The 26,094-nt window shown below is 43.9% G+C and overlaps 1 protein-coding gene across 1 annotated transcript in view; it reads right to left on the bottom strand.

Moving 5' to 3' along the window:
* The window catches only part of THSD4 (thrombospondin type 1 domain containing 4), a 588,944-nt gene that overhangs the window by 436,768 nt on the left and 126,082 nt on the right, over window positions 1-26,094 (bottom strand). The window contains exon 6 of the mRNA XM_081227432.1: window positions 15,156-15,258. Coding sequence (XP_081083558.1) covers window positions 15,156-15,258 — 103 coding nt within the window. The remainder of the gene's footprint in view (window positions 1-15,155; window positions 15,259-26,094) is intronic.

Below are 26,094 nucleotides of genomic sequence, written 5' to 3'. Positions count from 1 at the left end.
ATATCTGGAACCTTCTTGAGTTCCCAGATTCACAAACAGAAAAATATTTATAGAGGCTCCCGGCTTTTTCAGGAGTCAAATATCCATGGAGAGTTTCCTGTTTATAGCCTTACACTACACACTACAAGTTAACCATACTTCCACATCTCATGATAGGTTTATATCTCACTTGACTGCCATTTTTCACAGAAACAAGCAAAAGTTTTCTAACTAATTAATGAGCATTGTTGCAAATGCACAGATAAGTGAAGAAAAATAAAGCTAAGTGACTCTTTTCCGGACACACATCTTGCAAAGCTGACTTTTCAGATTCCTATCTCAGTCAGGGGATCTCACACAGTGTCACAAACCTGCAAGTGAAATGCAGAAACACCTAGGGTCTAAACACATTTATCCAATTTGCTTGAGCAAAGGACAAGGGCCATACTGATAAAACCCATAGAAATGCCATCGTTATTGCTAACCCAAGCGTTACAGAAGACGACTGAACTTTTTGGTGATGAGTCCAGAAAACTGGATTATAGAAACACTGTCCACATGAATTACAGGAATTTGCCTGCTCATTCCAAATACCTATATTTTGTATGGTCGGGGTTGGTGACAATCAAGGTTGGATGTTTGCGCTGCCTTCGGTAGTGGGACCCCGTCACAGCAGGCGCAGAGGCCCCAGAAGGCTGGACCTCCTGGAAGCACTGTGCTGGAAGCCTCAACCTCTGGCTCGGTTTTCAGCCCCGCCAAAGCAACACCCACCATGAAAGGCAGACAGGAGAGAAGGAGTGACAGAGTGAATGAGCGAGAGAAAGAAACAAAGGAAGAGGGAGAGAGGGAGGGAACGCAGAAAAGAAAGAAAAGAGAGGGAATGAAAAAGGAATTTGGCTGTTGTGAGGGGGAAAAAAAAGAACAAGAAAGATATTATCATTTCAAAATATATAGCATGTACATTTCAGAACATATTTGAAAACACTCCTGCCAAATTTTCGAATTATTTATTTATTTATATCCCTTCTTGTTCCAAAGAGGTTTTGCAGCATTTTGCTGCCAGATTAATTTTCCTGAAGCTCAGCTCTGATCATGTTACTTCCCTGCTTTAAAAAACCCCAATACCTCCTCACTGCCTGTAAAATGAAGTCCAATTTCCTTAGCCTCCTATTTGAGGCCCTCCATAATCTGGCCCCAAACTTCCAGCCCAACCTTATCCTGCATTTCTTCCCTTTAAACACCCTTCGTTCCAACCAAAGGACACTCACTGATTTCTCCTAATACATTCTGTATTTTCCACCCTTGCACCTTGGCTTGTGCTGTTCCCTCTGCCTGGAATGCCTTTCCCGACATCTGCATATGCCCCATACTATTCACCATTCCAGATTCCACCTGGAGGATGCAGGCACCTGGTCATCAATCGTGGAACTTACAACCTTTATACACATGCTACATACACATCATCTCACTGGATCTTCGCAATGGGAGGAAGCTATTTCTTACTGTGGTCCAAGGAAGCTGTGGCTGGTACCTCTGGGGTTGTGTCCTCTGTCCACTGTCCTTCCTGCTACCCCAAGGCTATCCCTCACACAGACCAAAAGGTGGCTGCCTGAATCAACGCCAACATGTTGTAGCAATCTTTTTTTAGCTTCACTTTTTAAGGAGAAAAAGTGCACCTTTCTATTCTGTGTGAACTTGAACTCACCTGTCCAGCCCTGAGGCACAGTTTCATTTGGCAGTCCCTGTGCAGCCCTTGCCAGGCTCCATCAGGTGGGACAGTACACTAGCTGATTCTGAAAGGCAGAGGCCTGGCACGTCCAGCGAGCCAGGGTGGGAGCAGTTACCCCAGGGGCCCCTCCATGCTCCCTGCCTGTAATGCACGAGAACATACAGGGAAGAAGACTGATAACCATGGTAAATATCAGTGGGTCAAGTTCTACTCCTTCGAATCCTAAGAACATGCCAAGGGATTTTTTTTGAAGGTGCCACTGATCACTGGGAGTGGGACAGCAGGTTGCTAAAGCTATTTATACAACCTCCAAAGCCAGCTTAAACAAACAAGGCAACTGGGTGTGGGACAAGGCATCGTGACTGATTGATGGGGATCTATTAGGCATGCAAAGCTGCCAATATCTACATGCTCGTTGGGCGAGGGCCAAAGCTATTACATGATGAGCAGTTACGTAACCTTAAGTACAAATGGAATTTGGGCTGTATGTATCAGATACGCTTCTCCTTTCTAATTTTTGGCATCAAGAGGTTACATGAACTGAATGGAGGGTCACAGCCCTCCCCTCCACTTTCTCCCTTTCCTAAAGACCGGCAGGCCTAATGCTCACAACAGACACATCTCTTAATAATGACTGCAAGTTTTTCCCCAAACCAAAAGCTCCACTGTCCTGTTTAAATCTGACCTATTTTTTAATGTGCTGCTCAATATTTTTTTAAAAAACATCGTTTGCTGGAACATGACTTTAGACGAAAGCTGTTTCCAGGGATTAACCCAAACTTTAATCGCTCCCCTGAACAAAACTTGACTCAGCCCAATAAACTATGGCTCACTTGATAAAATCTTAAAGCAAAAATTAATTGGGTAACCATGTGAAATCTATGGTTTGCCCTGCCAGTCTCTTGCCCTATCTATTGGTGACTTCTGGCCTCACTAAGCTCATGACAAGGTTTGTCTGCCTGGCGGTTCTGACCCATGAAATGCCTGGCTCTCCACCCCCATAACCTGCTCTATTTCAGCCTCTCCCAATTGCAATCCCTTCCCAAACGAGGTCTACTCACCATTCTCCTCCATGCCTCCACGATGAAAACCGTTTGCAACAAGGTTGAAAAGAAAAATATTAACTGAGTACAACATAGAATTTTGTTTTCCTAAACTTTTCTTGTCATTAATTACTAAATAACAATCCTGAGTTGTAAAGTCTGTTGACCAGCTCCAAAGCTGCTAATCAATTATCGATCACTTACATTTGCAAAACCACTATCTAGTCTTTAGTTCAAAAGTAGAATTTATACGGGGCTTTTCCTTGTTTTACTTCTGAACTATTTAAACATATCCACACACGTGTTTGTCAACAAAGTTATACAGTGATTTCCTCACAGGGGGTTTTGGTGGTGGTGGTGGTATGTTTATGTGTGTATGTGGTAACCCAAAAAGAGAGAATGGAAAAATCCGGTAAAAACACTAAGCACTAACCAGAGAAGGGTGAGCTGAACAGTACGAATCATATAATAGAGTACTTCTGCTTTGCCCCGGGGGAGCTACAGAATCTGCACCATGTTAGTTCCAGCACAGAAAGGGCCAGAAATGTACATCTCCTTTGGTGGGCCATCCAAAGATCACCAGTTTCCATCATGGGTGAGAATGGAGCAGTGACAGTCACAGAACAAGAAAGAGAGGAGAAATGCAACAATCCAGAAATTTCTCCCATATGAACAGAAATGGTTGTGAACTAAAGCCTAATATATCAGGCTATGTATCACAATTAGTAATCTTAAAGAAAACCATACATCTCAATATATACTCAGTTGCTAAGTATTTGGGTTCAAAGGACCTCAAATAGTTAGCTGTTCATGTCACCTAGGTTTGCAGGAAAGAGGTGTGATAATGATGTATGTGAACTCAAGACATGATGACAAGTGCTCTCCATAGTTCAGGCTGAAAATAGCTGGGTTTGGAAGCAGGATAATTCAAATATAAATCATTGCCACTACTTCATTTTTTTTTTTTTTTTTTTTTTTTTTTTTTTTTGCGGTACGCGGGCCTCTCACTGTTGTGGCCTCTCCCGTTGCGGAGCACAGGCTCCAGACGCGCAGGCTCAGTGGCCATGGCTCACGGGCCCAGCCGCTCCGCGGCATGTGGGATCTTCCCGGACCGGGGCACGAACCCGTGTCCCCTGCATCGGCAGGCGGACTCTCAACCACTGCGCCACCAGGGAAGCCCCCCACTACTTCATTTTTAAAAAATTTTGCCTTGTACTTTTTTTCTTTTTCTTTTTTTTTCTCTTTTTTTTTTTTTTTTTTTTTTGGCTGCACCGGGTTTTAGTTGCAGCATGCAGGATATTTAGCTGTGGCATGTGGATTTCTTGGCTGCAGCATGCACGCAGGATCTAGTTCCCTGACCAGGGATCGAACCCAGGCCCCCTGCATCGGGAGCACGGAGTCTTACCCACTGAACCACCGGGGAAGTCCCCTCCACTACTTCATTTTGTTTTGCTGCAGTAGACACAGCCTCAGATGCAGACGGGAAATACAATTCCAAAGGTAGAAAGAAACCTATTGCACACTTCAATATCAGACAAACCAGTTTTTAGAAATTGTCCTTGAGTTAGTCCCTCCACCTCTAGATACACTGGGCCCCTGAAAGAACCCTTAATTTAAAGGATCACTCTGGGAAAGCAGGCCTTCCCCTGACTATTTCAGCCATCCTAAAAGGCCTCTCTTGGAAAATTACAAACAGTTATACATTATTTGGTTTTTACTTACATTTTAAATGTGAACACATTTTAGACAGAACTAGTACAATGATGTGTTCATTATATTTATTTGCATCATTTCCTTGATTACTGTATTCTAAAATCAGAAGCTTTATACTTGCATTTGAAGCAAGACCTATGTACTGCTTGGCAAACTTTGTGAATCATTTAAGAGTCTCATCTCTGTTCAATAAATAGGAACTCATCCCAAATTTTCAAACAACTAACAGGGTTAGTTGGCACCTATATCATCACAATGTGAAAGACAGAAACAGACTTACAGATATCAAAAGCAAACTTAAGGTTAGCAAAGGGGAAACATGGTGGGGTAGGGTGGGGTGGGGGGGGGATAAACCAGGAGCTTGGGGTGAACATACACATGCTACGAGTAACCAACAAGGACCTACTGTGTAGCACTGGGAACTCTATTCAATACTCTGTGATAACCTATATGAGAAAGGAATCTAAAAAGGAATGAATATATGCATATGTATAACCGAATCACTTTGCTGAACACCTGAAACTAACACAACATTGTAAATCAACTCTACTCCAATAAGATTAAAATATATATTAAAAAACTGTAAAGGCAGAAAAGAGGCAGTGTATGTGCTGCCATTTCCCTTCCCATACCTGCGCGAGACATCACTAATCAATCCCAGTGACACTCCTTGCTCCTGAGCCCAGCACATCAGAGCCACACTCAACCAGAGCTGCTTGTTATGACTCATGTATTGATTCTAAAGAGAATAGCCAAGATGATAAACAAGTTGCATGCTCCAATCCATAAGGAATCAACTGAAGGAAATAAACATTCAGCAGGCTGGTGAAATAAGATTTAGGGTGACAAGACGGCTGCTTTCAAGTATCTGAAGGGGGAACCTGGAGGTTTCATTAAATGTGGCTCCAAAGGGTAGCCAGGCAACAAATAATCATCCCAGAGTGAATTATAGTGGCATTATAAGAATGCCATTATTGCAAAGTGTAGGCAATGTGAGGAGGAAGGTGAAGCAGACTGCCTGGGAATGCTGAACATGCTCTCTCCCTTCTTCCCACCCAACCACAGATACACATCAGATTTTTCCTTTAATCCTTTGTAAACAAGTTCCACTGACTCATGGAATGTTCTCACTCATGGAATTTCTAAGAAGCAGATACAGACAGGTATGGTTGCTATTTAATAGCTTTTGGGGAGTGACTATGCAGATGAGGGAGACTCTCTTTGGTAAATATGCAAAAGGATGGGCTGGATTTACAGTTTAAACAGAAATTGCATTTTCATTGATTACTTTCTAGCCCTAAGGCCTCTAACTCTAAAAACCTCTTGATGTTGGCCCCATACTAATGTCTCGATGTTCATGCAAGGTGCAACCAAATGTCCTGACCACTCCTTTGGGACCCAACTCTACCAATTTACAGTCAGAGGCCTCTGCTCAGAGGGTGACAGAGCTGTGCTACAAGGGATTAAGACAGAGTCCCAGGATTTCCTGCAAAAGTCTTAGTCAATGTACAAAGTGAGAGAGTGGCATGGACATATATACACTACCAAACGTAAAATAGATAGCTAGTGGGAAGCAGCCACATAGCACAGGGAGATCAGCTCGGTGCTTTGTGACCACCTAGAGGGGTGGGATAGGGAGGGTGGGAGGGAGGGAGACGCAAGAGGGAAGAGATATGGGAACATATGTATATGTATAACTGATTCACTTTGTTATAAAGCAGAAACTACCACACCATTGTAAAGCAATTATACTCCAATAAAGATGTTAAAAAAAAACAACACACATTTGTTTGTTTTTAAAGGTACCGAATTGGTCACAGCTTGGTTACACAGAGAGAGAAATTCTTTGGTAGCCCCTGAGGCAAATGACTGCTCTGAAATCAGCAGGCTGTGGTTATGTAACTTCTTGTTTACTCTGATCCTTCTATTTTATCCTGCGACTTGGAGCAAACCATCCAACCTGAAGTCTCAGTTCCTGCGTCTGTAGAACAGGAACACTGTAGTGACATCTGACCTTGCCCATCCTGACACCACGAAGATGAGGCAGTCTTTGAAGAAAGCTGAGCTTCTTAGAAGACAGAAATGACAGGATTGGGTCTCATTATTTAATACTTTGCAATGGGTTTAAGCTCTACCCTTGGTTTTCAATCCTCAAAATTACTCACATTTAGACTAATCTGCTTACTAGATGTTGAAATGTACCCTGAGGCTTTTCTTTACTATTACTTAGAATGACGCTGGTTCAAGCACCAGGAAAGAAATCGCTCTTACACGAATCATTTATACCTTCCAGAAGACTTTAGAGCAGGGGCGATACTCTCCCTCAAACAATCTTTCCCTTTCTAAATCCTAAATTTCCCAGGGAAAAGAGGCTCACAGAGATGTGACACCGTGTGCTCCACCCTACATCTTTCATACTCTTCAGATACAGAGAGAAACACAGTGTGGATGCAAGAACTAGACGTGTTCTAGGTGTACTTCACATAGATAGTCCCACTGGGGAGCAGGAGGGTGACCAGGATTACGGAAATCAGGGGGAAGGAACAGAACCATTACTAACCCCCCTTCCCTTCCCCCTGAGGTCATCACCCTCAACACAGGATGCCGTGGGATGGTAAAGGTTACCACAGAACACCAGCCTCTCTCCCATGCCCCTGTGTAAATGCACACTGGTCAACCTGAATTATGCCTGATAATGTGTGGAAGCAAAGGGGACCCACACAGTCACATGCCATACATGCATAAGGAGGCCTATCTGTAGAAATCTGCAGAAACAGAAACACAAGGAGAACAAATGAGTGATACTCAAACATAATATCCTAATTCCAATAATCCCTCAAAGGTGTCAAGAGGCCCTGTGAGCCTACTGCTGAAAGGACAGTTGACAAACCAGATGGGCACCCTGACTTGTGAGTTTCTGTCATGGACATGGGTCGTTTGGGGCCCTTCAAGACCCATTCTTCCTTCTTTTGGTTCAGCACCAGGATTTCCTTTTTGGAAATTAATTCTCCCCCTCTGTGTGTAGTCTTGCTGGGACTGTCAGTCAGGACTCTCCCCACCCTTTTACCCCCCGGCCGAGGAGTGGGCATGTGGCCTGGAGCAAGCCAATAGGGCTCTTATTTCCAGGGCTTTGACTCTTGGATGGAGAAACCTGTTGGAATTTATCCACTGCAGCAGCAGCAGACAAGTAAGACTGTCAGTTCTGTCCACCTGGATCCCCAGAGCTTCCTCAGTTTCTGTCCTTCACCCAGCCTGGTCCTGCACACTTCCTGTTGATTCTCAGAGCCACTGTATATCCTTCCAATAAAATCCTTTTGTGTTTGACTTAGCCAAAATTGGTGTCTGCTGCTTACAAGGAAAAAAAAAAAAAGAGAGAGAGAATGCTAACTTATACAGATGTGCAGCTTGCTTCCTCAGATTCCGGACCTACCTGAGGATTTCCAGGCCCAACAAAGCCCTATGATGGATCCTAAATGATTCCAAAAATGATACTCCGCATCTGAGTCCATTCTCCCTAAAATCCTCTTGTTTCTCCATGGTCAGTAGTAAAGAGTATTTAAAATAGAATGAGAGAGAAAGAGGCAAACTAGCAAGACTTAAAATAGTTCTATAATGGTGAAATTTATACTGGCTCTAAATTTCACTTTTAGGAACACAGAGATGAAGACAGAGAAGAGGAAAGAGAATCTAATGGACTTTTTAAAGGATCATTTATATACAAGAAAATGCCTAGATCACAAGAATTCAGTTGATGGGTTTTGACAACTATATTCACCTGTGTAACAACCATGCAAATCACGATTTGGATCATTACCATTGCTCCACAAAGTTCTATCATGCCGCTTTCCAGCTAATCCTTCCCCACACCCAAACAGGCAAACACTGTTCTGACGTCCATCACCATAGCCTAATTTCTCCTACTTTAGAACATAATATAAAAGGAATCAGACAGTATGTACTCTTGCATCTGGCTTATTTTGCTCAATATAATATTTCTGAGGTTCATCCAGATTGCTATATGCATCAGTAGAGCGGTCTATTTTATTGCTGAGTAATACTCCATTGTATGAAGGTACCATAGTTTGTTTATTGTCTCCTGTTTATGGATAGTTGGGTTGTTTCCAGTTTGGAGCTTTTATGAAAAAAGCTGCTGTGAACATTCTTAAATAAATATTTTTTATGGACCTATGATTGCTTTCATTTCTCTTGAATAAATGCATTTTTATTTAATGGTGAAGAAGCTTTCTATAACAGAATGCAGAGAAACAATAACATACTTTTTCCAAGAGGAAAAAAAGTGCCTATTTTCCACCTTTTCTTCTAGGATAGAGTAGGTTCATAGGCACCATTCTATTAACCCTTTATTCTTCTTTATAAGTTTCATTCTCTCAATCCACAGAATCCTCATTTCTCTACCATTCCAAACAAACGTTTCTCTTTCCCCTTAAACTAGCAAACACTCTCCATATGCCTTCTTCACAGCAATTTTTAAAAGAAAGAGCTAGCTCTATTCACCAGCTACCCTCTTTAATTTCTTTCCAGTGGTTTTCCCAACCGTCTATCCTAGTCTTATTTTCTCAGTTCTCATTCTCTCCTTGACCTCTTGCTGTGTTAAGCTGATATGACTGCTTCTCCCCCATGGCCCCTTCTTTCATTTTTTAAAGAAAATTTAAATGTTAATTACTCAGACAGTTTTTACGAGGAAAACAGGTACCCAAAGACTAGTCTTAAATGCTCACAACTGTACACATCTTTCTCCTGGCTTCCATACACATTGAGAGTACAGATCCTGTAGCCAGATTCTGAGTTTAGAACCTGGCTTTATCACTTACTAGCTGGATAACCCTGGGCAAGTTAGTTAACTATTATATACTTTGTTTCTTCTGTAAAATGAGGCTGATAATAGTACCCACCTCACAGGGTTGTTGTGAGGAGTAAATGAGTAGCATTTATTTATTTATTTATTTTTTTTTGCGGTACGCGGGCCTCTCACTGTTGTGGCCTCTCCCGTTGCGGAGCACAGGCTCCGGATGCGCAGGCTCAGCAGCCATGGCTCACGGGCCCAGCCGCTCCGCGGCATGTGGGATCTTCCCGGACCGGGGCACGAACCCGTGTCCCCTGCATCGGCAGGCGAACTCTCAACCACTGCGCCACCAGGGAAGCCCAATGAGTAGCATTTAGAGCTATGCCTGGTATGTAGTAAGTGCTCAATAAACACAAGCAATTTCTATTATCTCATTTGTTCCTCACTGTGGTGTATGTAATAAGAGAACTTTATAAACCATAATAGACTATATTACTGTAAGAGATGATATAAGGCATTATAATGCTTTGGTGCCACCTCTTCTCAGGCTCCTTTCATGGTTGACTCTCTTTCCCCTGCTTCTTTAAAGTGGGCATAATCCAAAGCTCCTTCCTGGATCCCTTGTCCTCATGATTCTACGCTCTCTTGAAGGTCGTATCCATCACGGTGGCTTTAATTATCACACCAAAACCAATGACTTCAAATACAGGTCTACAACTCTAAGGTAACTCCCTTAAACATCCCCAACTTCCTGCTGGGCATCTCACTACCATTCATTCAAACTCAACATATATAAAACCCAAATCGCCGTTTTGTTTTCACAAGAGGTTGCCCTCAGGATTTTGCTTTGTCCTCAATAATACACTCATATGTAAGCAACCATGGCCTAGTCTTGCCAGGTATTCCTAGGCATGGATAAGAGAGCTTGAGAATGGATCTTGAGGTGGGTATTACGGGAAAACTCCTCTCGTTACCCTTAGGCCTTCCCTGTCCACTCTGAAAGGTCCCTGATGACTATGAACTGTCTGTGCAGGAAGGGTGGGCTGGAGGATGGAGAATTGCAGGTACCTAGGAATGAATGAAGGTGCTTCATTAAAACATGAACATCCTAATCCCAGGTTCACCAGCACTTGGTCCTAAGCCTTCCTTCCTCATGTCATACAGTTTGGATAATACTGTCCATGTTTATGGCAGCCCTTGCCCCACGCACCAGTGGAGTATCTGTGCCAGGGCAGACTGGTGGGGGACTCAGCAGCACACCTGGGCACCTGGGTGCCAACATTCCACCTCTGCCCCTCAGAGCTTTAGTCAAGGAGAAGAAATGGTCTCAGTGGCTCAGGGCTCTGTGGCTATTAGAGACTATGTGGCACCTTTAATATTTCCTGGAGCAAAATCTACTCTCCTTGCAAGCAGCCTAATAAAAGTCTCCTGGACTTAGAAGGAAGGCACTGTTGGAGCTTCCTGCCTGTGCTAGTCATTAGGGCTGGTCACGGATATTCAATTTCTCCTCCTTCAAGCACACAGTGGGATGGGTACCTCCCTGCTGCCCTTGAAGTTAAGTGTGACATGCCACTTGCTGTGGCCAATGAGATGTGAGCAGAAACAACAGGGATCGCTTCCAGTAGAAGCTTAAAGATCCCACGTGTGATTCACTTGCTCCCTTTCCCTGCCTCAGTGGAAGCAGAAGTTGAGGTGCAGCTTCTATCAGCCTGGGTCCCCGAATGAGCAGAATACTTACTACATTACACAGGTAGCATGAGCGTAAGACAAACTGTTGTTCATGTCATTAGGGATTTGGAGGCTCTTTGTTCATTAGGATTTGGGGGCTCTTTGTTCCTGCAGCATAAGCTACTAAGGCCTGACAGATACAGTGGCCCTGGTCACATGACCACTTAGCAACCTCCAATTTCTGACTCAGCCTCACTTTTGGCTTTTAGATTTGCACTCTATTTAGTTCAGCTATTGAGGACACACAGTGTACTTACAGTACTCCAATACAAAGCTGTCCCTGGTTTATGGATTAAGACTGATGCTTGCTGCTGAATAGCCCACAGCGACCCAGAAAAACTCTAGATTCTAGTGCCGCCCAGCCCCAACACTCTAGTCGTGAAAACAGGTACAATTTTCCCCAATGCACCTAAAAAAAGTCTTTCTATTAAAGAAGACTTTCCCATTATAGCTAGGTTGATCATATAATTTATTGTCCAAAATGGTTTTGAATGAAGGGGGACTAGGGTGACAGGCATGAACTATCACTATCCTGAGTAAACAGGGACGCAGAGGCACTGGAATTCTACTTTTATCGTCTTTATGGTATTAGGTCTATGAGAAAAATTCCTAGAGGCATTATCTTAGGACAGATCCAGGAAATGCATTTAAAAGCCTAAGAAGAAGCATGTGGAGAAATTAATGTGTTTATCAGAGAGTGTACTCTGCTTTTACTATTCTGTGTGGCATTGGACTGAATGAGTGCAGCTGTTTCCCTAAGTAGGCATGTGCAAATAGCAGTAGACTTCCAAACAAAACCAAGAGCCCAATGCAAAATCCAGCCGTAAAGTATGAACACCCTGCAGAAACATTAACAGCGTCTTCCTCCCACTGGTCAGCCTGGGAGTCATTTAAGAGGAAAGAGGACAAAATCAAGAAAACAATCTTAGCAGCAAGAAGAATTGTTTAAAAAAAGCCAAAGTAAATGCAGCTTCGGTGACTATGGGATCCTCTTCTAGGCATGTGAGACATATTAACATCAATAAATATTTTTAAAGAATGCTGAATTTTCTAGACAAAGTAACAAACACAGTGTAGAAGGTAGCTGATTTCTTTAGTCTGCTGCTAGTCTGCATTTTTCTTTTCCTTGTAAAATACCAGGATTCATATTGCCTTCTTCAAACTTTCAGGGCTTATGGCCAAAAAGTAGATAATAATTTCTGGAGAAGATTCTGTTTTTCTGTCTGTCACAATCCCCTCTTCCCCACCTCCACTTGCTGGGATGTGTGTTTCCCACCAGAGGGTTGGTCACATGACCTGAGTTAGCCCAACGACCCCCTCAGGCCCTGAACTCAGGTCCAGGGATGGGGATATGATCCAAAGAAGATCACAGTGTGGTTTTTCTGAGGTTGAAACCATCACTAGGCATGCTAGTTTCCTAGGCTGCCGTAGCAAATTACCACAAACTGGGTGGTTTAGAACAACATAAATTTATTCTCTCATAGTCCTGGAGGCTGAAAATTCAAAATCAAGGTGTTGGCAGGGCCATGTTCCCTCTGCAATCTCTGGGGAAGAACCTTTCTGTGCCTTCTCCTGGTTTCGGGTGCTTTCCCGAAATCCTTGGTGTTCCTTGACTTGTAGCTGCATCATTCTTATCTCCACCTTGGTCGTCACGTGGCCATCTTCCCTCTGTCTCTGTGCCCGAGTGTTCCCTGTATGTGTGTCTCTGTGCCTCTTCTCTTTTTATAAGGGCACCAGTCATATTGGATAAGGGCCCACCCTAATCCAGTATGACCTCTTCTTAACTTGCACCTTAATTACCATGCAAAGACCCTATTTCCAAATAAGCAAATTCTTAGGTACCAGGGATAGGACTTAAACATACCTTTTTTGGGGGGACACAATTCAATCCATAGCACTAGATAAGACAGAGTCTTTCTCACTATGATTGCAAGTTCAAAGCCATGTAAACCTGCCCATCCACCTGAGAAGTAAGTAAACAGACCCAAGAGATGGAGAAAGATAGAGAAAAGCAGGGTCCTAATATTACTGAATCCCTGGAATGCAGCCATATCTGAATCCCAGCCCACCTCTTGGACTTCCCAGTAACATGACCAACAAAATATCTTTCTTATTTTTATATAGGTAGGTTGGATTTCGGTCACTAACAACCGAGAGTTCTAATTAATATATGCACCAGTGAATTATGCTATATAATGTGAATCCAAATAGCTCCCCATATCTGGATGGGGAAGAGCAGGTGGGTTATATATGAAAAAGATTAGCCATGAGTTGTTAACTGTTGAAACTAAATAGAAGGTTATTATTATATGATTATACTATTCTCTCTATTTTTACGTACGTTTGAAATTTTCCAAAATAAAAAGTTAAATCAAATGTTAAAAAAGCCTCCTCCCCTCCCCCTGCCAGGACTCACAATTAAAGTCCAGCACAAATCAGGGCAAACAAAAGAACAGAAAAGGTAGAATCATACATAAACCAGACAATAGCAGGCATCCACAGGGAATATTGATAATAGATGAAAATATTAGCACAAGTTTTCTTTGCAGGATGCAAAGGGCTTTTGATATTAGATCTGAGTCTACCAGGCTTGACAGGATCAGGTGGCTGGCAGATGACCTCCCTGAACTAAGCATAGAGGGTTGGGCAATGGGGCTCCAGCTCCAGGGGAAACAATGGGGAGCACAGTGCAGAGTTGGAGGAATTTGCCTTTCTTCCCAGTGAATCACGGCAAAGCAGCTATTATTATCCACAGCCAGCAATAAAGCAAGGGTGCAGCTCAGACAAAATGCTCTAAATGCTCACTGACAAGTACTGTTGTTCTGACACAAGAATATATTTCACAGGTTATGAAACACCCATGATTCTGTGCCTTTAATTTAAGCCAGAGTCACCAGCTCTTCTGAAATCCTGCCTTCCTCTTGGATTAGAGGTTCTCAACCCCAGCTGCTCATTAGAATTACTTGGGATCTTTAAAAAATCCTCATGCCCAGGCTGCACCCCAAACCAATTAAATCACAATCCCTGGGAGTGGTGCCCAGGCATCAGTATTTCTAGAAGGCTCTTCAGTGATCCTAGTGGGCAGTGGTCATGAGAGCACTTTAAGAATCCAAACAAGGCTACAGACTCTTCTCTGAGAAAAATGCACAGACAAGAATAATTCTGCATCCAATTTCAGAGCAGACATCAATTCTGCCTTCTCCTCCTCAAGGGCTTACACCTAGGCACAACCTTCCACATTTGGACATTGATTCTGTAATGGAATCTGCACAACTCATTATCAAGCCCTCCCCAGGACAATTTCTCCAGAGCTCGGACATAACAGCAGTGCTCCACACACTGGGTTGTGGCCCAGCCCAGCTGCCCCAGTCACTGCCTTGGGCTGACGTTGAGCAGAGCCCTTCAGCTGGACACTGAGGGCAGCTGCACTCTCTCCTCTGGCCAGCATGGCTGTCGGTATTGAACCCCACAAGTTTTGCTTGACCCATCACCAATTTGGAGCCTACTTTCTCTGTGATGGGAAGATATATCTCAGAATTTAACACTTCTCAGCCCAAAAGCCATGTCATCACCTGCGTTTCAACATAGGAAAGTGACTCCAAGATCTAGAACAGCACTGACAAGCTCTACCAATATCAGATCTTCCATCATTTTGAAAAGGCAGGAACCTTGGTCCCAAGGGCAATGGCTACCTACCACACTTCATCTTTGGAAAAAGCATTCAAGGCTCCCCCAACACAAAAGCCAAGCAAGTGTCAACCCTACAACTCTACATGCTCTCTTAAGCCACCACACCAGCGCTTGCAGCAAGAACCAAGGAAAAGGGAAACTCCATCCCTGCTCACTCCTCACAACCTTAGTTTGAAACTCTCACTCTAACCCATTCCTCAAACCCTGTCTCACTCATCCTGCCAGCCTCAGACACTGCTTGTTTCAGTCAATGCCTCATCCATCTGACTGATGATCCAGGTGTCACCTGAGCTACACTACCTTTGGTAAAGACCCCTACCAGCTCCCCTTTGCCCTGGGGGTCACACTTTCTCCCTCATTGTCACTCTAGCCAGGATCACACTAATTCCTCCAGCAATAACCAAAGGGCAACAGGGTTGGAGAACAGACAGAAAATAATTGCTGTGGACAGGGCTAGGGCTATTCTTACCTTCTGCAAACGGTTCCCATTCATAAAACCGGCCCATGAACGGCTTGTTGTTGTAGGATGCACATTGTACCTCCCAGATACTTCTACTGCTTTCTGGACACACCTAATAAAGTAGATATTAAACATGCAATTAGCGTCCATCTCTCTTCATGGCCCCAGCCAAATCCCAGGAGACCTCTCCAATGTTAAATGTCAGTCCTCCTCCACCGAAACCTGGGGTTCTACAAATGTGCTGATCACCTATATCGAAAATTTTAAATGCAGATCCCAAGGCTTCATTCCAAGTTTACTAAATCAGAAACTTTGGAAGGACACTAAAGTTTTAACACGCTCCCCGTGTTAAGTTTTTCCATACCATAATTTGAGAACCACTGACCCAAACCTGCTCCTGACAAAGAGGTCTGCTCGCCTCCCTCAAAGAGGCCATCCATTTCCATCTGTTTGACTTTGTTCGGGCCATTCCTGTGCATGGGACAATATTCACAGCAAACATGTACGGCGCTCTTACCAGGTGCAGGCACTATTTTAAGCATATTTCACATATTAACTAACTTAATCTTCACGATGACCAATGTGATTGATATGGTATTTTTAGATTTTTTTTACAGGTGAGCAAACTGAGGCATGAAGCAGCCACACAGCCAGTGAGGACAGAGGCTGCATTGAAGCCCAAGAGGTCTGGTGCCCACCAGGCTCTCTCTCAGTGTCCTCCCATCTTGTCTAAATTCTGGTCTAAATTCTCTCCACCATCTAAAGCAAGAGCTCCTAGCCTTCGGCATGCAAAAGAACCACCCAGAGAGCTCCTGGGAGATGCAAACTCCTGGATCCCTCCTCCAAGGATTATTATTCAGTAAATCTGGCATGAGGCCCCATAATCTGTATTTTGTCAAACTATCCAGATGATTCTGATACACTAGACTACTCAAAGAAAACATCCAGCTCCCTCTGGTTTCTTTCTTTCTTTCTTTTAACAAATATCTCTTTTTTTTTAAATTAATTCATTTATTTTTGGCTGTGTTAGGTCTTCGTTGCTGTGCGTGGGCTTTCTCTAGTTGCGGCGAGTAGGGGCTACTCTTCCTTGCGGTGCACGGGCTTCTCACTGCAGTGGCTTCTCTTGTTGCACAGCATGGGCTCTAGGCGCGCGGGCTTCAGTAATTGTGGCACACAGGCTTCAGTAGTTGTGGCTCACAGGCTTAGTTGCTCTGAGGCATGTGGGATCTTCCTGGACCAGGGCTCGAACCCGTGTTCCCTTCATTGGCAGGTGGATTCTTAACCACTGCGCCACCAGGGAAGTCCCATTTATAAATGATAAATATGAGCAAAATGTGACATAAACGTGAAATAAGATCACAATCTCTCATTTAAAGCTAGGATCTAGCTTTTTAAAACTAGCAACACTCTGCTTAAGTGTAAGGTGTGTGTGTGGTGAAGGGGTGTTTTAATAATCAGACGGGAAAGGCATCTGGCCCCTTAAATATTAAAAGCTCTGTATAGAAGTCTCTGGAATAAACTGCTAATATGATAGCTCAAGTCCTGAAGGATTTAGAAAGAAATCTACTGTATGTATCAGAAACATGAGGTCTCGTGGAAGATGAGGGAACAGAGGGAGAAATGAAAACAGGTGGAAGGAAAAACATCCCCTGCTTGATCAAGGGCACTTGGGGAGGCTGCTGGGACAAACACTCAGGGTGGTCATAACCCTGCTGCGGCCTGAGCCAAACCATATGGAGCAAGAAACCATGTGAAGCAGAACGTGATGGTAACTGGTGGGGGAAAAGGGCCGGCAGGATGAGCAGGGCCGGCTGGGCTCTGACAATGGGTGAGAAGCTGACAGGCTGGGGAAGGCTGTCTCCAAGGGCTCTGGAAGCCACGCTGCTGGTGGTCCTGAAGCCGGAACCATGTAGGCTTCCAGCAATACCAGCTGCCTCCATGAAGGATTTGGAGTTAAGATGCTTGTTACAACCTTTGGCCAGATCCAAAGTTCTACTAGGATGGGATCAGCTGGGCAGCTTGAGAGTAAGTACCATCCTTGCGATGAGAAAGAATCGCTAAGGGGTGTGTTAAAAATACAGATTCTCGGGCTTCGCCCCAATGGAGGGTGGGCAAGAGGGCCAGGAATATACACTCAAAGTGCTCCCTCTGGTGCAGCCAGCCTGGCACCAGACTAGGCAGCCGCAATTAAGAGCCACTCCCAAGCCTCAATCACACGCCAAATTACTTAACATGAAATCACAGTGTGAGAGCAGAATTAAAGCAAATCCAACCCCTTTCATTTAAAGATGAGGAAACAGAGGTGTGGCGAAGGGGGGTACCTTACCAGAGGTCCCACGGTGACATAGAGACAGAGCCTAGAATGCTGACCACCCACCCTCGCCATCACTAGAAACTCGAGATCCGCTGCTGGGTGGGTGGCAGGTTTTTGTAATGGAAAGAGACCAGAACCAGTGGGCCAAATGTCTCGTTCCTCAAATAACTACGTAAAGTCAAGCTGCTCTGAATGAGGCTCCAGCCAGAAGCCACCCTAATTAACCTAGCGGCAATTACCAGAATTAGAAGCTGTAGACCACAAAAACTTAGCCAGTCTGTTTAACCTCTTTCTACCCATCAGTAACATAGTGGCAATGGGCTGGACCACGAAACAACACACCTTCGGAATCACTTTGAATTGCTTGATATTTGATGATATAAATGCATATTTCATGCCATGGAAAGCAGTCCACAATCCATTAAGTGAAAAAAGTGATTATGTGTGTGGGGTGTGTGTGTGTAGAGAGAGAGACTAAAAGTGTTATCTCTGGAAGGTGGGTTATAGAAGTTTTCTTTTTACAATTAACTTTCGGTTTATTTGTATTGTCTAATTTCTCTACAATAAATATGACATTTATGTAATAAAAATATATCCGTATTGAGCCCTTCCAGACACACAGCCACGCAAAGCTGGAAGGGCTCAACACTGATACCATTTTTATCAGTGTGTTTAATGCTAATGACTGGTGCTCTTATTATATCCATAAGCATCTGCCGAATCAACTAGCTACCTGTGATGCGTCATTCAGGATACCCTGTCCCTGGTCATCAACAAGTTCTTTATATTTGAGCCTGGCCCAGTTACCTCCTAAGGCCAGAGGGCTTAACGTGGCATCAGATCCACAGTGAGGGATCAGGTGCTGAAGCAGCAAATCCACCTACAGTTGCCAGGAGGCAGCTGAGCCCAGAGGTTGACTATGGTATCCAGTGAGCACCATGGGAAGGTGTAGCAGGAGGTAACAAGGTGCTCTGGAAAATGGGGGTCTCCCTGTGCATGACTCTGAGCAGGGGCCCCCACAAGACGTCAGGTAAGCTGCCAGTTAAAGGCAAGACACTACTTCCTGGGGAGGAGAGAGACCTGGCCAGAGAAATGCAAGCCTCACAGAGTCCAGATATGGAAGTGGGTTACTGAGACAGAATTATGGTACAGGTGAGGAACACAGATGCCTGGGGTGATAATGATGAAGATGGTGTTAAGAATAGCTAACTTTTTTTTTTTTTTTTTTTTTTTTGTGGTACGCGGGCCTCTCACTGTTGTAGCCTCTCCCATTGCGGAGCACAGGCTCCGGACGTGCAGGCCCAGCGGCCATGGTTCACTGGCCCAGCCGCTCCGCGGCATGTGGGATCTTCCCGGACCGGGGCACGAACCCGTGTCCCCTGCATTGGCAGGTGGACTCTCAACCACTGCACCAGCAGGGAAGCCCCAAGAATAGCTAACTTTTATTGACACTTACTAAACGTCAGCCACCCCACCATATGATTTATGTATATTTGCTCATTTAATCCACACAACCACTGTTATATCCATTTTACAGATGAAGAAGCCAAGGCAAAGAAAAGTTAAATGAGCTGCCCAAGGCCACGGGGGAGTCAGGATTTGAACCTAGAACCCACGACAGTAACCACTATGCCACAGTGCCCCTCAAGAATGTGTGGATAGCAAAGTTAATTTGCAATCGGTCCTCAGACAAGAGGGCTGTAAACTTCTTCTTGCCTACTGTCAGGAGACGTCCTGGAGAACAAGTTCAGATTCAGCCTCTGAGGCCTACTGAAGTGGCTCCAGCAACAAGGACCAGGGAGCCGTGGATTGAGGATGAAAACTAAGGAGGGCTGGGGAATTTCTGTTTCATGTCTCTCCTGTAGATTACATCTGTTTGTACTTATACTATTATCAGTATAAGATCTCCTCTCATTTTAACAGACTCTCTGAAGTTAAAACTTCCAGGTTACAGATCATTTTACATTTGTTATACTTTAAGTGGGTTGTTTCCTGATGCCATAGACTGAGTCACCCTCACCTTATCAGTAACTGTCTCTATATTACACTGTGAGTTGGCTTTGGGCAGATTTCCTGCAGACAGCTGATCCTTTCTATGGGCACGGATTCTTACAACCTTCAGGCCAGAAAACCGAAACAAGGGAAAAGCCATGTAGATAGAGATCAGGCTCATTCAGGATGGGGCCAGCTAAGACCGGAGCTTTATAGCCAAGGAATGGCCCTGGGAGATAACCTCCCTTCAAATGACTCCTTTCCACCACAAAGAGGGAGGGATATTCCCACTGGTCTCTTATGGGAAGAAGAATAAAGATTTACTTTAATATAATGAGCTGAATCCTGATAAAGCACTTCAGGCCCTATCCAAAGTTCCATCTAGACAATTGCCTGGAGTTGCTATGAGTCACAAAGAGTATTATGGAAACTCTGACTATGTTTCTAGTGACCCTGGTTAATCTGAGATGACAACTGCCCGTACGTAACTTCACTGCTCAAGAGGCCGCTGTCAGTGATCACACAATTAACTTTCAGTAATTAATTACTTTCAGTTCCCCAGGAGACTGAAGGGTATCATCCCCGATGAAGATGACACCAAGGAACATGACCTTGGGGTCTGCCTGGGTCCAATATGCATTTTTGTTTTTACCCTTTGCATTGCTCTGGATTCAATCAAAAGACCGGCTACCATAGCAACACATGATGTATTTAACATCACCACAGTGAAAAAAAAATCTAAAGAAAAAAATCTAGAAAATGTCCCTGAACTGCTATGAGAAAGTGGCTATGTGACCTTGGGCAAAGCAGTTTGCTCTTCTAAACCTAAATGACTGCATTTCAATAACAAGCCCTGCACCACTCCCCTCACCCCCTAACCCGGGAATTCTGTGAGGAGTAAACTAGTAATATATTAAAGTTTCTAGCTCATAGTAATGCTCAATAAATGTTAGCTGAATTGGAATCTAAGAAGACATCAAAGATGAATCCAGCAGTTCCAGAAGCTGTTAAGTGCCCGACAGGTAGGTGTTCTGAGCAAACATTCCCTTCTTTTCTCTTCTACAGATGGAAGATGGGCTTTGTTTCCCATCATCTTGTTATATGATATAGAATCATATAACCATGGACCAAAATTTCTTACAAGTTATCCAGCACAGTTTTCAAATATGTTTAATATCTGCTTTCTCAAGTCACTTGGAACAAACTCAACCTCACAAAAACTCTTCTGCCACCTCCTACCACTTCCAGGGCCCTCTAGACAGTCAGTGAATTGGTTTGTCCAAAAGAGCTGGGTAAAGGCTTTGGATTTAAAAAACAAAAAACAAATAACTGAGGTTTTCTTAGTTCTCAAACACTTTTTTTTTTCCTATCTCAAACACTTTTTTTTTTTCCTATCCATGTTCATACTGTTCTCCTAGAGAAAGGAGTTTCTCTCTTATTCAATAAATACATCAAAAACCCAAAGGATATTACTATAACTAAGCCCATCCGTTCACCCGTGAGAACCCTATTTTTTAGATACTCTGTACAGGGCTTCCCAGGTGGCGCAGTGGTTAAGAACCCGCCTGCCAGTGCAGGGACAGGGGTTCGAGCCTTGGTCCAGGAAGATCCCACATGCCACGGAGCAACTAAGCCCGTGCGCCACAACTACCGAGCCTGCACTCTGGAGCCCGCGTGCCACAACTACTGAAGCCCGTGTGCCTAGAGCCTGTGCTCGGCAACAAGAGAAGCCACCGCAATAAAAAGCCCATGCACCGCAACAAAGAGTAGCCCCTGCTCACCACAACCAGAGAAAGCCCACGTGCGGCAATGAAGACCCAAAGCAGCCAAAAATAAATAAATAAAATAAATAAATTTATAAAAAATAAATAAATAAGTACTCTGTACACATGTCTATACAAACCTAGGCTTACCCCAGGAATGCTTGTTTATTTCTCTCTCTTTAGATTATGAATGTATCTCTATGCCTGTAAGAAGGTCTGAAAGAGAATATCTTTTTTTCTAACTAACCAGGAAGTATGTGGCAAAATGTAAACTTAAATTCAAAGCTCCTACTCCCCCAGAGAGCATACATTTCTCAGTGGCTACTTTGGGGATCACATTAATAAGACTGGTTTCTTCCCCTCTGCTATCTGCTGAGACAGGATGTGAAATTCCTTCAAAGGCAAATAGTCACTGTGCCCCTACTATGTGTCAGGGGTTGCAAGCATTGAGGCTACAGAGAAAAATCCCTCATATAGTCTCTCACAGGGATTTCACAGGCCAAGGGAAAAAAAAAAAGAAAAAGCCCAACAACAAATAAAACATAAACCAAAACACATAATGCAATGAGAAGAATTTGGTGAACCGTTTGGGCACTACATTTCTAACCTTGCAAAATAAGGAGGGGACTGATCCTTCCTAATATTGATAAATCAAGACAATAAAAATGGTTAATATACTATATATAATAAAAATATAACTGAAAATAAAATGTGGCTAGCAGAGATCAGCAGAGTGGGAGGAAAGAGAATCATTTCTTCATCTTTCAGAGTAAGCACTCAGAGAAAATTTGAAGTTGATATATCAAGAAGCAGAGATGTTCGTACACTATTTAGACTTATGGAGAGAATGAGAGTAAAACTTTTTTTTTTTTTTTTGCGGTACGCGGGCCTCTCACTGCTGTGGCCTCTCCCGTGGCGGAGCACAGGCTCCGGACGCGCAGGCTCAGCGGCCATGGCTCACGGGCCCAGCCGCTCCATGGCATGTGGGATCTTCCCAGACCAGGGCACGAACCCGTGTCCCCTGCATCAGCAGGCGGACTCTCAACCACTGCGCCACCAGGGAAGCCCAAGAGTAAAACTTTTAAATGATTGACTGTGATTACATCTTGGGAGAGGCACTAGGATATACCTCTCTCTACCACTGTGATATTTCTTCCTGTTTGTACTACTTTTTATAATCATGAAAAGTGACAGTTGTGAACAATTCATATATATGTGTACGATTCATACATCTATATTTCATACATATGAAATATATATATATGAAATTTATTTGAATATTTATATATAATATTTACACGTTTAATATATTTAATATGTATATGTTCACAAAATATTCATATACATATTTCATATATATATATGTAAGGCCACTTTTCATATACATATGAAAGTCAATAAGAGAACTTTGTATGGAAAATTCCCAGTGGTCTGAGAAGATGGAAAGCAGAATAATGCAAAAAGCACTGACACTAGCATATATTTCCCAGATAAGGAGGTTGGTGACAAGCTCACGATAGGAGAAACCTACGCTGAGCCCTCTAGTTAGATGACCTGTCCATCCGCTAACTGGTCCCACAGTTCCTGTCATGTTTTACACCTTACAGAACTGCACTGGCTTCTTGACGTGGTCCATTTGCTAAGCTTCTCCTTAAACTGCACGCAGGAAGTTGTTTGTCAGTTCCTCTCATTTCATATGAGACTAGGAATGGGATAGAATTAGAATCTGCCTAAAGAGACCTTAGCTATATTTGAGATTTGTCCAACATCTTCCCTTCATTTTCACTTACCTTGAGCCAGAAACAAGTCCCCATGGATATCTCCATTGTCAGAAGTCAGTCCCACCCCAGGGAAATTTACTGGAGAGTCATTGATACCAGAACTCATCACAGCCATTGTTTGCTAAAAGCTGCTTTTTAGCCCCAGAGGTTTTTCCCCTTGAAACGTTAAGTGCACTCAGTCTAAGTTCAGGATCATTTTTCCTTTGGCAGCAAAGCCCTTTAAAAACTCGAAAGCTTGCCCCCGCCTTGCACCTGGTGACTCCCTCCAGCCTCCCTGATCCAGAAGGAGCCTGTGTGTCAGTCCCCTCTCCAGGGAGGAAGCACTGAACTCACAGTGCTTAAGAGAAGAAGGCGGGAGAGAGACACCTACGTCTCCAGGACAAAGGGCATACATAAGGTGTCTTGGTTGGTTCATGTATTTTGCAAAAAATAATACAAAACCCCAGAAACAGCTAGTAGAAAAGAACTGTATTTTTACTACATCTCCATGGGCACCAGGAGGGATTGTGGTTTGGTTTTCTCCTCCCCCTGTGTCACCCTTATAAAGACTCTAGATCTTTTGCTCCCAGGTCTTAACCTTCAATGAAAGTCCATGAAGAAGAAACTTATCTATTTCCTCGATTGCTTGAATACTTATAATTTTTAGCCATAGCTGAGGAAGTGCAGGGCTGTGGATAAACCATGGACACCCCTGTGTTGCCCCTTCACTGCTGAAGACATACTTGCAGGTGAAGCCACCGCTCATGGCAAAAGCATCTCATTCCACTGAGAGGTCCTCCAAGCACCCTTTCTTGATCCTCAGCCCCTACAGGAGCGCAAAGGGGCTCTCGGATCCCTGTCACTCCCTCTTCCTAGAAAATTCTCCCTTCCACTGGATCGCCTGCAGGAGGCCTTTGCTGCCTCCACCCAAGCCAGGTTCATTTCCACTACCTGGAGATTTCAAAGTGCCTACACAGTGTGTAGAGTGGTGCCTGTGCCCTGCGCTTGTTATTACCTATTTATGAGTCTCTCTCTCCCGCTGGACTTTGAGCTTAGGCTCAGAGCTTGCTCTACTTTCAGCGTCCCTGACTCCACTCAGTCAATGTCAGTGCCGTGCTTATGGAGTCCAAGCAAAAACCTGCAATAGTGAGTGACCTGGACTGTTGTACTAGTAGACGTCTAAGATGATGCCTGCTCTAAAAGACCACAGATTCTTTATTTTTACTGGAGTGTATCACCTTCACTTCCTCATATACATTGTAGGCAAGGAAAAAGAAAACCTTCCTTATTTTTAAAGTCTACATTCAGGGATCATTAGTGCTGCACTGATTACTGATACTGAAGTACTATTTCATAGAGGACATCTTATATGAACCGAACATCCTAAAGACAAACTAGCATGCTTAAAATTCCCAGATGACATCACAAGGTAGGGCTTAATATTAAATATGCACATTTGAGGGTATAAAGGCTTCACTGGCATGAAGTTATCTATAGGCTGACTTCTATCACTTTAAACATGACCCAAGGGTGATTACACTGAAAGCCACATCACAGCGAAATGCTGGGTCTCTCAGCAATCTTGTTTTATTCTTGGGCAAAGGGGAAGGACCCTCAACCACAGCTAACCCAAAGGACAAAAGGGGACTCTGAGCAAGTCTGACCATTTCATCCCCAGTTCCATGACTCAGCCCTTAGGAATTGAGAGCTGTTCAGATATGCAGACATCTTACTCCATTCTTATCTTCAGCCACGTTCACTTATCCAGGTCCAAATGGTTTATTTACTAACAATGTGTCAGCACATGCCAAGCTCCTTTTACACATGACCTTATCTGAACCTCACATCAACCCTATGGAGCAGGTACTATTATTCTCCCCACTTCACAGATGATCCTCAAAGAGTTAAGTAACTTGTCCAAGGAAACTCAGCTCCCGGTGTTGGAGCTGGGATTTGTATCCAGCTCAACTTAACCCCCAAACTCACTGTCCCACACCGTCTTGCAAGCTTAACATCCAATTAAACCGGTTGATTAGAATTGCTTTCTGATTTTTCACTGTGTTTAAAAGGTTTCTCACCCATCAATCTCATGTATGAAAGTCCAGCAAGACCACGTGATAATTCTGTATTCTGAGATGTTAAAGCATAAGTTTCCCATTAAGACCGTGATTATTTAAAGTGGATAGAAAGAGGCGGGAGGGAAAGGAAGGAGGGTCCCTACCACCTGGCAGGCACTGCAGCACCCAAGATCCTGAAACAACCCTGCCTTTTTGTCCTTGACTAAGCTGCTTCCTTGGCCCCAAATGCTCTTATCCCTTTTCTGGCCATCTTTGAAAGCCCAGCTCAATTGTTCCCTTCCCCAACCCTGTGGACTCCTGCCCTGTGCTCTCAGAGCTCCTTCCCCCTCACTAAGTGCTCCACCACCAAGTAGACCTACAAGTAGCTGCATTTAGCACCTTCTCTGTTGTGTTGAGGGAGGGATTGTGACCAGTGATGAGATTTGGAAGGCTGCAAAAACATTTCCCCTAATTCACACCACCTGTCATAAGCATGACCTCACAGCTCAGAACTGAGCCCTTTACTGTGGGGTAGTTTTAGAAAGGGGGCATTCCGGGCTTCCCTGGTGGCGCAGTGGTTGAGAATCTGCCTGCTAATGCAGGGGACACGGGTTCGAGCCTTGGTCTGGGAAGATCCCACATGCCGCGGAGCAGCTGGGCCCGTGAGCCACAACTACTGAGCCTGCGCGTCTGGAGCCTGTGCTCTGCAACAAGAGGCCGCCATAGTGAGGGGCCTGCGCACCGCGATGAAGAGTGGCCCCCGCTTGCCACAACTAGAGAAAGCCCTCGCACAGAAACGAAGATGCAACACAGCAAAAATAAATAAATTAAATTAATAAACTCCTACCCCCAACATCTTCTTTAAAAAAAAAAAAAAAAGAAAGGGGGCATTCCATCAAGAACTAGGGTGGGGTACACTGGGCACTTAGTTAAAGGGATGAAGTTCTGAAATCAGTGGATATTTCCAACCTACCCTGGGTTACTTTCCCTTCTTTTTCTTCTCCCAGATAATAACTGGGTGAGAACTTGAAATGTATGCATTATTTTCTAATTTTTTGAAGA

This window comes from Mesoplodon bidens (genome assembly GCF_964165515.1).
Source record: "Mesoplodon bidens genome assembly, chromosome: 3".
Classification (NCBI taxonomy): Eukaryota; Metazoa; Chordata; class Mammalia; order Artiodactyla; family Ziphiidae; genus Mesoplodon; species Mesoplodon bidens.
Note: the sequence above shows the minus strand (reverse complement) of the source record. Positions and strands in the feature narration are given on the sequence as shown.